The sequence below is a fragment of the Heterocephalus glaber genome, unplaced genomic scaffold, assembly GCF_053883595.1.
Source record: "Heterocephalus glaber isolate CG9 unplaced genomic scaffold, H.glaber_assembly_v1.0 deba00001452, whole genome shotgun sequence".
NCBI classification, from domain to species: Eukaryota; Metazoa; Chordata; class Mammalia; order Rodentia; family Bathyergidae; genus Heterocephalus; species Heterocephalus glaber.
This window is the reverse complement of record NW_028258302.1, coordinates 13,477,439-13,491,137: the sequence shown is the minus strand read 5'-3', so window position 1 is coordinate 13,491,137 and position 13,699 is coordinate 13,477,439. Positions and strand designations below refer to the sequence as shown.

The 13,699-nt window shown below is 49.4% G+C and overlaps 1 protein-coding gene across 4 annotated transcripts in view; it reads right to left on the bottom strand.

The window, feature by feature from the left end:
• The window catches only part of Mecr (mitochondrial trans-2-enoyl-CoA reductase), a 35,078-nt gene that overhangs the window by 527 nt on the left and 20,852 nt on the right, over positions 1-13,699 (bottom strand). For 2 of the 4 annotated variants that reach the window (XM_013074417.3, XM_013074418.3), the window contains exons 4-9: positions 10,290-10,433; positions 6,838-6,940; positions 5,611-5,713; positions 4,354-4,427; positions 1,478-1,538; positions 1,245-1,347 (exon numbers count right to left, since the gene is read on the bottom strand). In XM_013074417.3, coding sequence (XP_012929871.1) covers positions 1,245-1,347; positions 1,478-1,538; positions 4,354-4,427; positions 5,611-5,713; positions 6,838-6,940; positions 10,290-10,433 — 588 coding nt within the window. The remainder of the gene's footprint in view (positions 1-1,244; positions 1,348-1,477; positions 1,539-4,353; positions 4,428-5,610; positions 5,714-6,837; positions 6,941-10,289; positions 10,434-13,699) is intronic. The other 2 variants (XM_004850785.4, XM_087215032.1) reach the window with 1 other exon arrangement.

Genomic DNA, 13,699 nt, shown 5'->3' with positions numbered 1-13,699 from the left:
GGGGATGGGGAAGAACATGGGGAGTGGCCTTAGGAGCTGCTGGGTACATGGAGACCACCTTTCTGGAGTGGTGGCCAGGATGGGCCAGACCCACAGAACCGTTCTGGGGTGCAGTCTGGCAGTGAATGGCAGGAGGGGCAGGATTGCTTTGAGGCAGGGAAGCCACAGGAGACCCAGACGGGAGGTGAGGGGCCTGGCATGCCAGAGGGCATAGAAGAGAGGAGTTTCACTGGGAGACAGGAGCTCTCCGAGAGGCCAGGACCCTCAGAAGCCTGCACCCAAGGCTGCCACCACCTCCCCGGGCCGGCTGCCCCTCCCACTGAGAACCCAACATGGAACAGAAGATGGGAAGTGAGGGCCTTGGCTGAGAAGGGTGTTTTCACAGATAATAAATTCACTCAACTTTCAAATCTAATCCTGCCTCCTGCTTAAAAATACTCAGTGGCTCCCCGACTGGCTTCAGGACTATCTGAACACCTCAGAAAGGTCCACAAGGCCTCCTGCAATACGGCCAGAACCTGCCTGTCCAGCTTCCCAGCTCCAGCTCAGACCTATTGTTCCGGTGGCTCAGAGCCACTTTTGTGCCACTGAGTCATGGTTGCTCCCTCTGATGGTGCTTTTCTGCCCGAAACTCCCTATGCATGCCACCACTAGGACAACTCCATGTCATCTGTCCTTCTCTGCTTGGGGTCACACTCTGGGAAGCCAGGCCTCCAGGAGGAGGAACCATGTGCTGGCTCAGGTTCTGGGCACAGACAGCCATCTGCTCACATTCTGGCTGCACCTCTCCCAAAGAGGTGGGGTGACTTTGGGCAAGCTGCTTGATCGCTCTGAACCTTAATTTCCTTCTCTATCAAGCCGGGCACACAAGTGTTTAACTATTTTGATGCTTACAGAGACAGGGCTTGAGTAACTTGCCCCAGGTCCCACAGTGAGTGCAGGCAGAGCCTAGATCCAGTGGTGGCCGGAGCAGGCTGTGGACAGTGCTCTCTTTACTTGGCAGTCTTCCCACTGGCCAAGGGCCTTGTCTGCCGTATTTGATACTCTGCCCTAAGGACCAGCCCAGTTCAGCCCAGTGATGATTAGGTGACTGCAACTGTGGCTAGAAGCTATTTTCCTTTATTCTGTTGCAGGGCTGGGGACCCAATCACCTCTGCAGGGTTCTGGCAGCTGGTCACTTCTGCAGCCATGCTAGGCACTGCCCTCTCCTGCAGCCCTTGGCATCAGGGCCATCATTCACTCACCTGAACCGTGGTACTTCTTCCACTGGGACAACCAAAAGCCTCGAAGTTTGAGGTCCTTAAAAATGAGCAGGCTCTGTCGACATAGGAGGAACATGCTGGGGCTCTGAGGGCAAGAGCTTCAGGTACCACTTCAGGGTAGATTCCTCCCAGGGAGGGGGCTGAGTTTAGACAACTGTGGTGTCAGGGCAGGAGCATCTGGCCCAGGCCCGCAGGCCCCCCAACCCCCACCTTACCACAGAGGCTGTGACAGGCTGCTTGGCCATTCCGCCGTAGGTCACCATGGTCCCTCCAGGCCTGAAGAATCCAGGGGGAATAAAGAGTGGGTGTAGGCAGGGTACAGAGAGAGTGGAGTTCAGGCTCTACTAGGGCTCACCATGGCATTTCTATTCTGACCATGACTTCTAAACTTTGCTCTCAGAATCCCTGGAAAGGGCTCAAATATACAGATTCATTGGCCTGATCCCTGACCTAAGGAATCAAGAAGCAGCTGGGTGTGGTGGCACATGCTTGTAATCTCAGCACTCTGGAGGATGAGGTAGGAGGATTGCCAAAAGTTCAAGGCCATCTTGAGGTACATAGTGAGTTCAAGGTCAGCCTAAATTTGATAGTGTGACCGACCCTGCCTCAAAAAAAAAAAAGTTAAGGATTTATATTAAAAACAACATGTGCTGCTTGCAGTGGTGCATGTCTGAAATCCTAAGTACTTAGGAGGCTGAGGCAGGAAGACTGCAAGGAGGCTTAGTGAGATCCTGACTCAACAAAAAACAAGAGCTGGGAATGTAGTTAGTTCAGTGCAAGGCCCTGGTTTCAGCCTCCAGTACCACACACAAAACAAAACGCATATACACACACACTCCAGCCAGATGACCAGGATGCTTAGCCAGGGCTGGGAATCCACTAGCCCAGGCCACTAGGTCAGGTTTTGGCTGAGTGCTAGCTATCAGCAAACTTCATAGTAGAGAGCTCAAAGCTGGAGTCCAGCCCTGCTCCACTCATTTTACAGGAGTGTGACCTTGGGCGGTGCAATAAAAGTGGTCCTGATCTTGTCTCTTCATCTGTAAATACTCGTTCTAGAGGTCGGTGAGATGAAATAGCGTACAGATAAGGAGCGGAGCGCACAGTGTTGGGGTCAGTGATGAGCGCCCTCTCCTGGCCGGAGGTTCGGAGATGTGGTGAGTAGCTGCTGTCTGATGCCTACACACCCACCTTGGCGAACAGGAGCGAGGCTAATGCATTTTTTAAAGGAGAGGTTTAATTTGGCTCATACTAATGCAATTTTTAAAAGCTAAAAGTTAGGACTATGAGTGTTTGACTGAACCTTTGCTCTTCTCCCCACTCCCTGGCTCTTTGGGAAGCTTGTTGCTCAAGGATGACCTGAGACACATGTTGGGATGACACAGGGAGATTGTAAACTACAGCATGGGGGACACTGCTGTGGGAGGCAGGTACCTCTGGCCCTGGAGCTGCTGGGCTGTTTGGGGTGTGTGTGTGTGTGTGTGTGTGTGTGTGTGTGTGTGTGGTATTGGGGATTGATTGTATGCAGAGGGTCACACAGATTAAGCATGCTCTCCCACTGAGATACATCCCAGCTTCTGATTTGGTTTTAAATTCCCCTCAGCTGGTACATGCTCTAGAAAGCAGTTCCTGGGGAATGGAACCCTCTTTCCTGTCTCCCACCAGGCTTGGTCCAGTCACAACTGCTGGCATTTAGTGGGTGTCTACCATATAGCAGGGAGAGTTCTAAGCACATTTATTACTTCCTCAGTGAGTCCTTATATTCTCCAAGGGAGTACTTTGATACCTGCTTTTGCAGATGAGAAAGCTGAAGTCCCTCAGATTAACCTCTGGAGGCAGAAAGGGTTTCTATTACTCCCATTTTATAGATGAAGAGACTGAGGTCTGGACTGTTTTTTCACATATTGCCTAACTTTTCACAGGTCCACAGCTAGTAGTAGCAGGGCAGAGGTGTGAACACACCATTCTGGTACCAGGGATCGAACTTGGGTCCTTGCACTTGCAAGGCAGGCGGCAGAACCACTGAGCTAAATCCCCGGCCGAACACATCATTCTGAATCCAATCCTACAGTAGTCACCACTGCACATGACGAGTGACACAGGTTCATAGTCTTCCTCAGAGGTTGCTGAATACAGGGTGGAAGAGGTGTGCTCCAGAGTCATGCAAAGTTGGGCTTAAAATGGGCTCCCCTGCTGACTACACCTTGGACAAGGTAATTTTCCTCTCTGGGCCTTGTTTTCTTTTAAGTATAAAATGGAGATGGGGCCTGGGGGTGGTGGTGTAGCTCAGTGGTAAGCAAGTGCTCAGCAAGCATGAGGCCCTGGGTTCCCTGAGCATCAAAAGGAAAACAACAAAAAGGAAATCGCAACAGTTGCCCTTGCCAGCCCAGGGGCTTCAAGGAGAAAGTCCAGCTCTGTGGGGTCCTTGTGAGCACTCAGTGATTCTCCTCCCAGCTGTCGGCCACATGGCTCACCTGCCATCTCTCCCTGCGCCCTCAGCTCTCTCTGCGCCCTCAGCTCTCTCTGCACTGGTAGCTAGCTGTGCTCACGCGTTAACTGGGTCTTCTGCTCTAGTTGGCGGGCATCTCTTCAGGTGTCCTCCAGCTGCACAAGTTTATTTCACAGGAAAGAGCAGAGCACCCACAGTGAACATTGTCAACAGTGCTTCTCCCCGCTGGGTGGGGGAAGACCAGGAACTTTTGTGTTTACTTTTTCTTTGTACTTTTACATGCTTTCAAAATGTTGTGCAATAGGCATAATGTTACCTCTAATTAGAATGCAGTTTTAAAAGCCAATAAAACATTTAAAAGATAATAAGTTTGGAGTAAGTGACTTTTTAAGAGGCCTCTAGGTTAGGAGACCTACGCAGAGCTCAGCTGTCTACTTCTGGAAAAAATGAAGCCCGGTCATCTAGAGGAAGAGGCTGAGAAGGAAGCACTCAGAGAGCTGCATGACTTGGTCCTTGTTTCCTGCTTGAGTCCTGGTAACCCAGCCTTGGCTCACACTGGCCCCGGGCACTTGTGCACTAGATGGTGCTTCCAGCTGGAGACCTGGAGAGCTCCTGCTTCCTGCCCTGCAGGGCCCAGGGACTTACGCTAAGTGCCGCAGCAGCTCTGTGGAGCTTTTCCCACCGACACAGTTGAGAGCAAGCCGTGGCTGGGGCATGTCCTGGAAAAGAAGGAACCACAGTGAGGAGGTGACCACAGTACACTGAGGCTTGACGCTCGCTGCGCTGCATACAGCACTTTTCTGCCCCAGAGCTGTGTCACAAGGAGGGAGTGAAGGACAAGGGGTGCTTATGCCTCTGGATTTGCTTTTTTTCTCTGTCCAGGGACTTTAGCAACTTTATCCTGTGGTCCATTTCAGGGCTTGGTTCAAAGCTCTCTCCTCTAGGGAAGAGACAAGGAACATGCATGTGTGTAGGTTTGAGGGGCGGCAGCCACTGAATGCTTTTCTGCTCAGGGCTTAGATGCAGTTTATATGCAGTGTGCTGATCTACCGCTTCAGAAATGCTCCACAGAGGCCAGTGTCTTTGAGTGAGTGTGTGGGTCTGCTCTTTCTCCATGGTTCAGTGATGAGACTCGGGCCAGGGTTTGCTCACTTACAGTGTGCTAAAGGGCAGATGTTCTGGCAGGGCTGGGGCTTTGACTTCAGAAAGACCTGTGGCCAGCCCTGAATACACCACTTACAGCCACGTGGCCCTAGCCAAGTCCTTTACCTTTTATGAGTCTGTATTTCCTTGTCTATAAAACCGGTAACAACTACTTTGTAGGGCTGTCCTGGGGATTATCAGGTAAAATGTGAGGCAGAGGCTTAGGAGACACAGCTTCTTTCCTTTCTGTGCCTCAGAGCCCCTTCTAGCTCTAAGATTCACACCCATTATGTGGCCTGCCACAAATGTTTCAAACTGCAACTCACACAGGGTTTCCTCAACTTTGTTTCTCCCATCTCTCTTATGGCACCTGAATAATTAATGCACTCTGCACCCTGGCTGAGGGGAATGGGCTTTATTTATCCAAGAAGTCGTGAAGGATACAGCCGTGGGTGGCACATGCCTGTAATGCCAGCATAGAGGAGGCTGAGGCAGGAGGATCGCCATGAGTTCCAGGCAAGCCTGGGCTACATAGTGAGTTCAAGGCCAGTCTGAACTACATAGTGAGACCCTGTCTCAAAAAACAAAACAAAATAGCTGGGGATTTAGCTCAGTGGTCCTGCCACCTGCCTCGAAAGTGCAAGGTCCTGTGTTTGATCCCCAGGAGAAGTGGGCCCTGTCCCTGGCTCTTCTAATTCAAGTCAGCTTTCTGGGGGATATGAGCATGGTGTGGAGGGGCAGTGCCCTTTTCCTAGGTACCTTGAAGAGGTTTTTTGTTTCAGGCTTTCTCAGTTCCTCCTCTGTGATGACATGCTCGGCGCCCAGATCCTTCAGTCTACTAGTCAGCTTCTGGATGTCAGGTCTGGAAACCAAACACAATCCAAGGTCCCTGGTCACCTGCTGGCTCTCTCTCCCCAAAACTCCCAGGACCCCTGCGTCACAGTTGTGAGAACCCGTGTTTTGTTTTTAGAAAGCTGGGACTGAGGCTGAGCCAGGCCTTGTGCAGGTGCTACATAATTGAATCATGTTCTGAAGCTCTTGCCTTCACCTCTTCATGGGCCGTTCCTACTGGGCAGAGCCAGGCCGGGAGGTTTCTGTGCCCATGGAGAAACCATTTCACTTCCTGAGTTCTTTAACTGAGAAATGACAGACTCCACTTCCTTCCTCCTCTCTTTTCAAGGGGTTCGTTACGTGAACACACTCTAGCCCAGGAGTGGCCCAGGCCTTTCTGGACAAGGCAACAGAATCTTTTTGTTAGTACAAATTGAGGGGACATGAAACTGAAGTGAGAATCAATTCTCCTCCTAAGACTGGACCCTCATGACAGACATGGCCACACTCATGGACAGAAAGGCTTAATGGAGCTGGTAAAAAAGAATTAGTCTGTTACCAACTTGCTGTGCCTCCTGGGAAAGCTGCTTCCTGTCTCTGAAACTTCAGTTTCTCACTGATAAAGGAGAGAGACCCCCATCTCCTTCACATCTATATTTAGCACACAAGCTGGGGATTTAGCTCAGTGGTGCCGCTGCCTGTCTCACAAATGCAAGGACCCGAGTTCGATCCCCTGTACCAAAAACAAACAAACAAACAAACAAATAGCACACAAATGCCTGGGCAAAGGGGTCTTGGGCTAGACAGTTCTCAGAAAGAACAGCACAGCTCAAAGCATCTCAAATACAAACTATGGTTTTGAAAACAGGGTTATCAGAAGTTGAGTCTCCACAACTCTTAGCTGTTCAGCAAGAGGAGTCTCCATCCTCTTTCTGCCATCTCTACATTCCTCAGATTCACTCCTCCTATACAGTTTAAAGCCACTTGGACTTCATTTCTCTGGGCTGACTCATCTTCAGCTGCCAACTGTTAGCGAAGCAGAAAGGAGGCCATCTGTGCTTATGCAAGGGCGCCATCTGGTGGAGAAGAGGGCATCTGCAGGATGCGAGGTGGAAAGGCCTCAGTCACAATCTGGGATTAGGCCTCCCCACGCACCTGTCTCGGACCACATTGACGGTCCTCAGGCCCAGTGCTGCGGCGATCTGGATGACTGCTTGCCCTACTCCACTGTTGGACGCGTTCTGGATGACGGAATCCCCTGTGGAGCCAGGAAGAGACCCGAGTCAAGCCCTGTAGACCTGTAATAGGTGAGGACGTCCTGCCTTGGATCCTAGGATAGGGCAAGAGATGGAATCGTCAGGCTCAAAAGGGACCCAAGATCTGGTTAGCAGAGCCTTCTCACACCTTGGACTATTACTCACAGTTCCCCTAATATCTCCCAAACTTCTACAACACCGGATTGGGGATGTAGCTCAGTGGTACCACACCTGCCTGGCAAGCCCAGGGTCTTGAGTTTGATCCCAGGTACTGGGTAAAAAAAACAAAAACAACAAACTTTCACAACACCTACAGTTCCCCATAACTTGGCCACTCTGTCCACAAAGAACAAAATCTGGATCCTGCTGTGTAACTGATTTTACATCCTCCCAATTTTTATGTCCTCCAGTCTCTGCTTAGGTAATTCCCTTGGTTTGCAATGTTGTCTCCCTTCTCTCCGTTCTTTCTGACATCCTGTATGTCCTTTGAAGTATAGCTCAAGTGTGGCTTCCTTCATGAAGCCCTCCTGGGTTCTTCCCTCCGAATGCTCCCAGGGCACCTGTGGGCATCTGTGTCAAAGCACATCTCATGACCTGTTCTATATTCAGTTCTACACAGGTCCACACTTGAAGCTTTTGGGGGAGGGGGGCATGCCTTATTCCTCTCTGTAGTGTTTAAGAAAGGTACACTGACCCCAGATGGGATTAAAGCCATACTGGAGAAACTGGCAGCCCCTGAACAGTCTTACAGATGGTTTGTGTGAAGTCCAGGGTTAGCTCTAGAATTTGCCAGTGTGGCAGGCAGTGGCATACTGGGAAAATGGGCTCTGAAACAAGCTGGGTCTGGATGGGAGTTGCAGCTTCACCCATGACTGTAACTAACTGAGACAAGCAAGTCATGTCTTCGAACTTTAGTTTCCTCCCCAGAAAACAGGAATCGTAGGCACACCTGTCAGGGCACCCAGTTGGAGTCAAACACATTGTGTCCAGGAAGGTGCTTTGTTAACTCTGAAATGCTATCTGGTGTGTGAGAGGAAGCAGGGTTCCTTGCACAGTGGCTGGGAGCTAGAGACAGAACTACCACCAGGACGCCGTTCTCCTTTGCCAGGAGGCAGCATGCAGGCTGACACTACTCACTAGTGCATTAGCAATCCATCCAGTGGGTTCTCAGGAACCTTGCTTTGTTTTAGTTAGAACTGAGGAGAATAAGTCAAGTGTGGTGGCACAGGCCTGTAATCTCAACACTCGGGAAGCTAAGGTAGGAGGGTCATGAGTTTAAGCCCAGTGTGGGCTACACAGTAAGTTGGAAGCCAGGCTGGACTACACAGCGAGACCTTCTCTCAAAAAACAAAAACAAGGCTGGGGATTTAGCTCAGTGGTTCCGCCAACTGCCTCTCAAGTGCAGGGTCCCGAGTTCGATCTCCAGTACCAAAAAAAAGTACAAAACCCAAAAATATGGCTGGGGATTTAGCTCAGTGGTGTTGCTGCTTGCCTCGCAAGCGGAAGGTCCTGAGTTCAATCTCCAGTACAAAAAAACAAAACAAAACCAAAAACAAATAAAAAAACCAACCCCAAACAAAGAATTGAGGAGAATAGAATAAAAAACAACAAAGTAAATCCACATAGTGAGGGTAAATATTGTGCCATGAAATTGTGGTTTAAAAAAAAAATTTTGGTTTCCACTATATATGTGTATGTACTGGATAACAGTGTAAAAATGTAACTCTTACTATGGGTCAAGATCATGTTGATTCAACATTGGTCTAGCCTGAGCCACATCGGTTGTGAGGCAGAAAGTGGGGAGGTACACAGTAGACACTTAGAGTGGGTGGCATCAGAATGCCCAGATCTGTCCACCATAGCTCAGTCCATATCAGAAGTGGCCAGAAGGAATGAGATGCAAGTGACCAGTGTTTGTTGTACTGGGACTCCAGCAAGGTTCTCCACTGAAGTCTTCCCAGACTCCTCCGCCACAGCCGTGAGAGAACTCACACTTCTCTTTGTGGGAAGCTGAGACTGATTTCAGCTAGGCTTTGGGCAGTGGCCTTTTCCTTGCTGGGATGAGAGAGGTAGTGTAGGTGATTTCTTTCTTTCTTTTCTTTTTTCTGGTACCGGGGATCGAACTTGGGTCCTTCCACTTATGAGGCGGGCGGCAGAACCACTGAGCTAAATCCCCGGCCCTAGTGTAGGTGATTTCTATAGCCCCTTCCAGGTTACGGATATGTACAGTGTGCAGGAGTGAGAAACAGTGGAGGACATAGGGGCTGGCATGTAGCTCAGTGGTAGAGTAGGTCCTGGGATCACTCCTCAGCATTATTAGAAAAAAACCCTAACAAAAGACAAAAACCAAAGCCAATGGGGAATGGGAGTCCGAAGAAAGCTGGCCCAGGCTCCTGTCATTAGAGGATCCCCAGCAGGACCAAGCCCAGGTTGCCCAGGGCAGTAACTGGCCTTCCTGGGCTTTGCCTCTGTTGGGATCTTGCTGTCTTCACTCCCCCGTTTCTGCTTCCTGGGACCATGTCCCAAATGACCTGTCTGCCTCTACTTCTGGTCTCATGCTCTGCTTTCAGGAGAATGCCAATAAAACACCTGGCTTTGTCTATTTACTTGCTGAGTGATTTCATGAAAATAGCTCCCCTCTCTGGACCTCTTCCTCCACTGATAAAAGAAAGACTAATAATATAAGCTGATAGCCACAGCACTGTAGTCTAGGCACTGGGCTAAGTGTTATGCTTCAGGGTTTCATTGGCCCCCAGAGCCCCTCATTCTCCATCTTACTGATGAAAACCTGGATGCTGTGGGTGGTGAATTCACACAGTTAATGAGAGGTGAACTTGGGTTCAGACCTAGGATTTTTACCTTGGGCTTGAGCTTTTAACCAATGATACTAAGTTCACTGTACTACTTTGTTGAAGGCATGATGCACTCCACAGGGATAAGCCTGCAGAGGCACTTGATGAACAGGAAGTGCGATATAAATGCTGAGCATAATTATTAACACTAAGTTCAGCATTTTATTGAAAACACAGGGACTGTGTCTATCTTGTCTGGCTTTGTATCCCCAGAGCTTAGCACAGCTCAATCTATTTTTTGCTGAGTGACAGCATTCCATCCCTGGCTCTGGGGAATGTGAGCTTTTAGCAGTTTCCCAGAGTACAGTCCCTATGAGCTTTCAGCATGTTTTCTAGGAACCCAGCTCACATATGAGTAAAAGCCATAACACTCATCCAGGTCAGGGGCTGTCATCCTCCCAGACCCCTCAGTAGCAAGTTCCCATAGCTACAGGGTCAGGATTTGTGTCCTACCCCAGTGGGGAGCCCTGGCCTGCTCTTGACAGCTGCAGGTTCCTACCTGGCTGCAGCTGCTCGAAGTCCACCAACATCCTGTAGGCTGTGCAGGGGTTGACGCTCAGGGTGGCAGCACTCTGAAGAGGGATGTCACTGGGAATTTCGATCAGGGCTTCCTTGCTGAACACAGCCTCGGTCTGCCAGGTTCCTGTCAGGGGATGAGGCCAGGGAATTGAGGAAGGACTCCTCTGCACCCGACCCCAGCCAGCCCTCCTGGGTACACAGGCTCTAGGACAGCAGAATTCAGTTAATGGTTAGAGGAAAAAAGAGGGCCAGAGATTTAGCTCAGTGGTTCCGCTGCCTGCCTTGCAAGCACAAGGTCCCAAGTTCAATCCCCAGTACAAAAAAAAAAAGTTTGGTAGAGGAAAAAAGAAATCTTGAGGTTCCCTTTGATGTTTCTGCATCCTCATGATAATTATGTTATTCCCACTTTAATAATGTGGTAAGGGGGGCCAGGGATTTAGCTCAGTGGTTCTGGTACCTGCCTCGAAAGCTCAAGGTCCCGAGTTTGATCCCCGGTACCAAAATAACAACAACAACAACAAAAATGTGGTAAGGGGGCTAGAGAGGTTGCCTCTCTGAGCTACCATTAGATTCAGCTAATGTCATAGTGCAGGTGGTTAGGACCTCGGTACTGGACTACATGAGCAGGAAAGTAATGTCATCACCCGGGCCAGAGGAGCTGAGAAAACCCCGTTCTCTTTGCAGACCTTGTTCTTTTCTTCAAGGCAGGCTGACTGGTAGAGTGAAGGGCCTACATTTGGCACCTGTTTGTTCTAGTCTGCTACTCTAATCAAATTCCTAAACTACTGAGGTGTTATATTTTTTCCTCCTCCTGTCTTTTTTCTGTGGTACTGGGGGTCAAACCCAAGGCCTTGGGCATGGTAGGCAAGTGCTCTACCACTGAGCTATAGCTTTAGCCCTAAGCTACTGAGCTTGTGCCTCTTATATATAAATGACACTGGCAATAACAGCCTGACTGGCTTGGAGCATTGGACAATCAAAGAAGGTCCAGGAAATAAAGAAATACTTAACCCCTGGCCCACACTACAGTTCCAGGCAAAAGAATCAGAGAATGTCAGTAGCAAGAAAGTCTTTACCAGGTACCAATATCCACTTGCATGCAAACCCCTCATGCAACAAGGAAAGAAACTGAGGGAGCACCCTGCCCAAAGCCACTAAGCTTATCTGGGCAGAGCTGGAGCCAGATCCTGGGTATATATCCCCAAACCAGGCACTTAGATGTACATACCTTTGTTCATTCATTCCTTTTTACTTTTATTTCATCATCATTTTGTTATTGTTATTATTATGTGTAGCACTGGGGACTGAACCCAGGCCCTTTGCAATGAGCCACATTCCCAGCCACTCTTTATTTTGAGACAGGATCTTACTAAGTCACCAAGTTGGCCAGGTGGGGCTTGAACTTGCATCTTCCCAGAGTGCTGGGATTACAGGCATGCTCCACCAGGCTCAGCTATGTTCCTTACTTTCATTCTAATGGAGTAGGTGAAAAAAAAGCAAATACAAGAAGTATAACTCATAAAGACACTGACAGGAGCAGCGGAGAGAATTACAGTAGCAGTGGGAGCCATGGATGGCTTCTCTGAGGAAGTGATGAATACAGACACTAGCCACTCAAGAGTACACAAACAGCATTCTAGAAAGAGGTAAAAGCAGATACATCTCAAGAGTACACAAAGATCATTCTAGAAGGAGGAAAAAGCAGATGCAAAGACTCTGAGACCAGTCAGTTATAAGACTGGGACTGGTATAATCTGCATTGGAGGGCAGAGAGTGATGAAGAAGCTTGAGAGGTGGCTGGTGGGGCTGACTGGGCATGGGCTGGATGAATATCCATCTTTCATGATCTGCACCCATGGTAACAGAGTTCCGCCTGAATCAGTATATACAACAGGAGCCTATTTCATCGAGCGGTATGTACCCTTACTGTGAGCTATGGTTTGGATCTCCAATGTCTTCCACAGGCCTATGTGTCAAAGGCTTGGTCACTGGTGGCATGCCTTGACGGACATTCTGGGACCCAGATGCTGGCTCTTCCTCTTTCTGTCTTTGTTCCTGGCACTGTGAGGTGAACAGGCCTCCTCTGCCCCATCCTACCACAATATACTGTGCCACTATGGGCCCAAAAATCATGGACTGGAACCTCTGAAATTGTGAGCCAAAATTAACTATTCATTCATTCATTTATTTAGACAAGGTCTCTTGCTATGTAGTCCAGGCTGGCCTCAAACACTTGGTGATCCTCCTGCCTCAGCCTCCCCAGTGCTGGGATTACAGCGTGTGGCACCATGCCCAGCTCTGCTCAATTTTAGTGAAAAAAAAAAAAAAAAAAAGAGTCATTTGTAAATCCACTAGATTGACAGTGCTAATGTGTCACAACCTGGAGTTTGTTTTTGTTTTTGTTTTTTGGGTACCAGGGATCAAACTCGTGTCCTTGCGCTTGCGCAGCAGGTGGCGAAACCACTGAGCTAAATCCCCGGACCCCAACCTGCAGTTTGAAGACACAGGGCTTGGGGCCATGGTGTGGACAGTGGATTTTATTTTAGGTTTTTTTTTTGGTACCAGGGATCGAACTCGCGTCCTTGAGCTTGCAAAGCAGATGGCGGAACCACTGAGCTAAATCCCTGGCCCTGGATTTTATTTTAGTAAGTGACAAGTTTCTAACAAGCTTTGAGAGATTGAGGTGATCTGATATCTGCTCTACGGTCATGTGGTTGCTGGCGGAAAAGACCAAGGGTGGGGAGAGGCAGTGTGAACGTGGATGGGGGACAGATGGGAGGCTTTGGCTGGCGTCAAGATTAAGACCAACGCTCTGGCCGTGGGGACTCGAGTCCTCATCTGTGGACAGAACCTGTAGCATCACACTAGGACTGGGTGGGAACAGGCTCCCTCAGGCAGGCAGGCTGCTGGATGAAGACGTGAAGAAGACAGGCTGTGGGGTCAAATTCAACCCTTGTTTCCACTCCATCCTTGCTACGTCACCTTAGGGAAACTGTTTGGGGCCTTGCTGGCTCCATACCTGATGGCTGTGGTGTCTCAGGGTAACGTCCAAAGCTCTCAGGTTGCCCACTCCCTCCAGTTGCTGGGATTCTACACTATTCTGGGTTTGTGTGCCTGGCTACAGGAAGAAGGAGCAGCTCAGGCAGCAACTGTGGTGCAGGAGGGGAAACGATATAGGCTTTAGGGTCCAGGAACTCAAGAGGGAAGGGAGGAACGCTCCATTAAAGGGCATGCCAATCCTAGAGTTAAGTCTATGGCCAAATAAATAAGACAGAGAAGCTAAAGGGTTCCTATGGGATCAGGAAGTGCCTTGGCATTTTCTAGGCTTCCTTTAGTCTAGTTTTCAAATCTGTATAATCCTTACCCTCATTCACTTTAGCTACTGTTTAC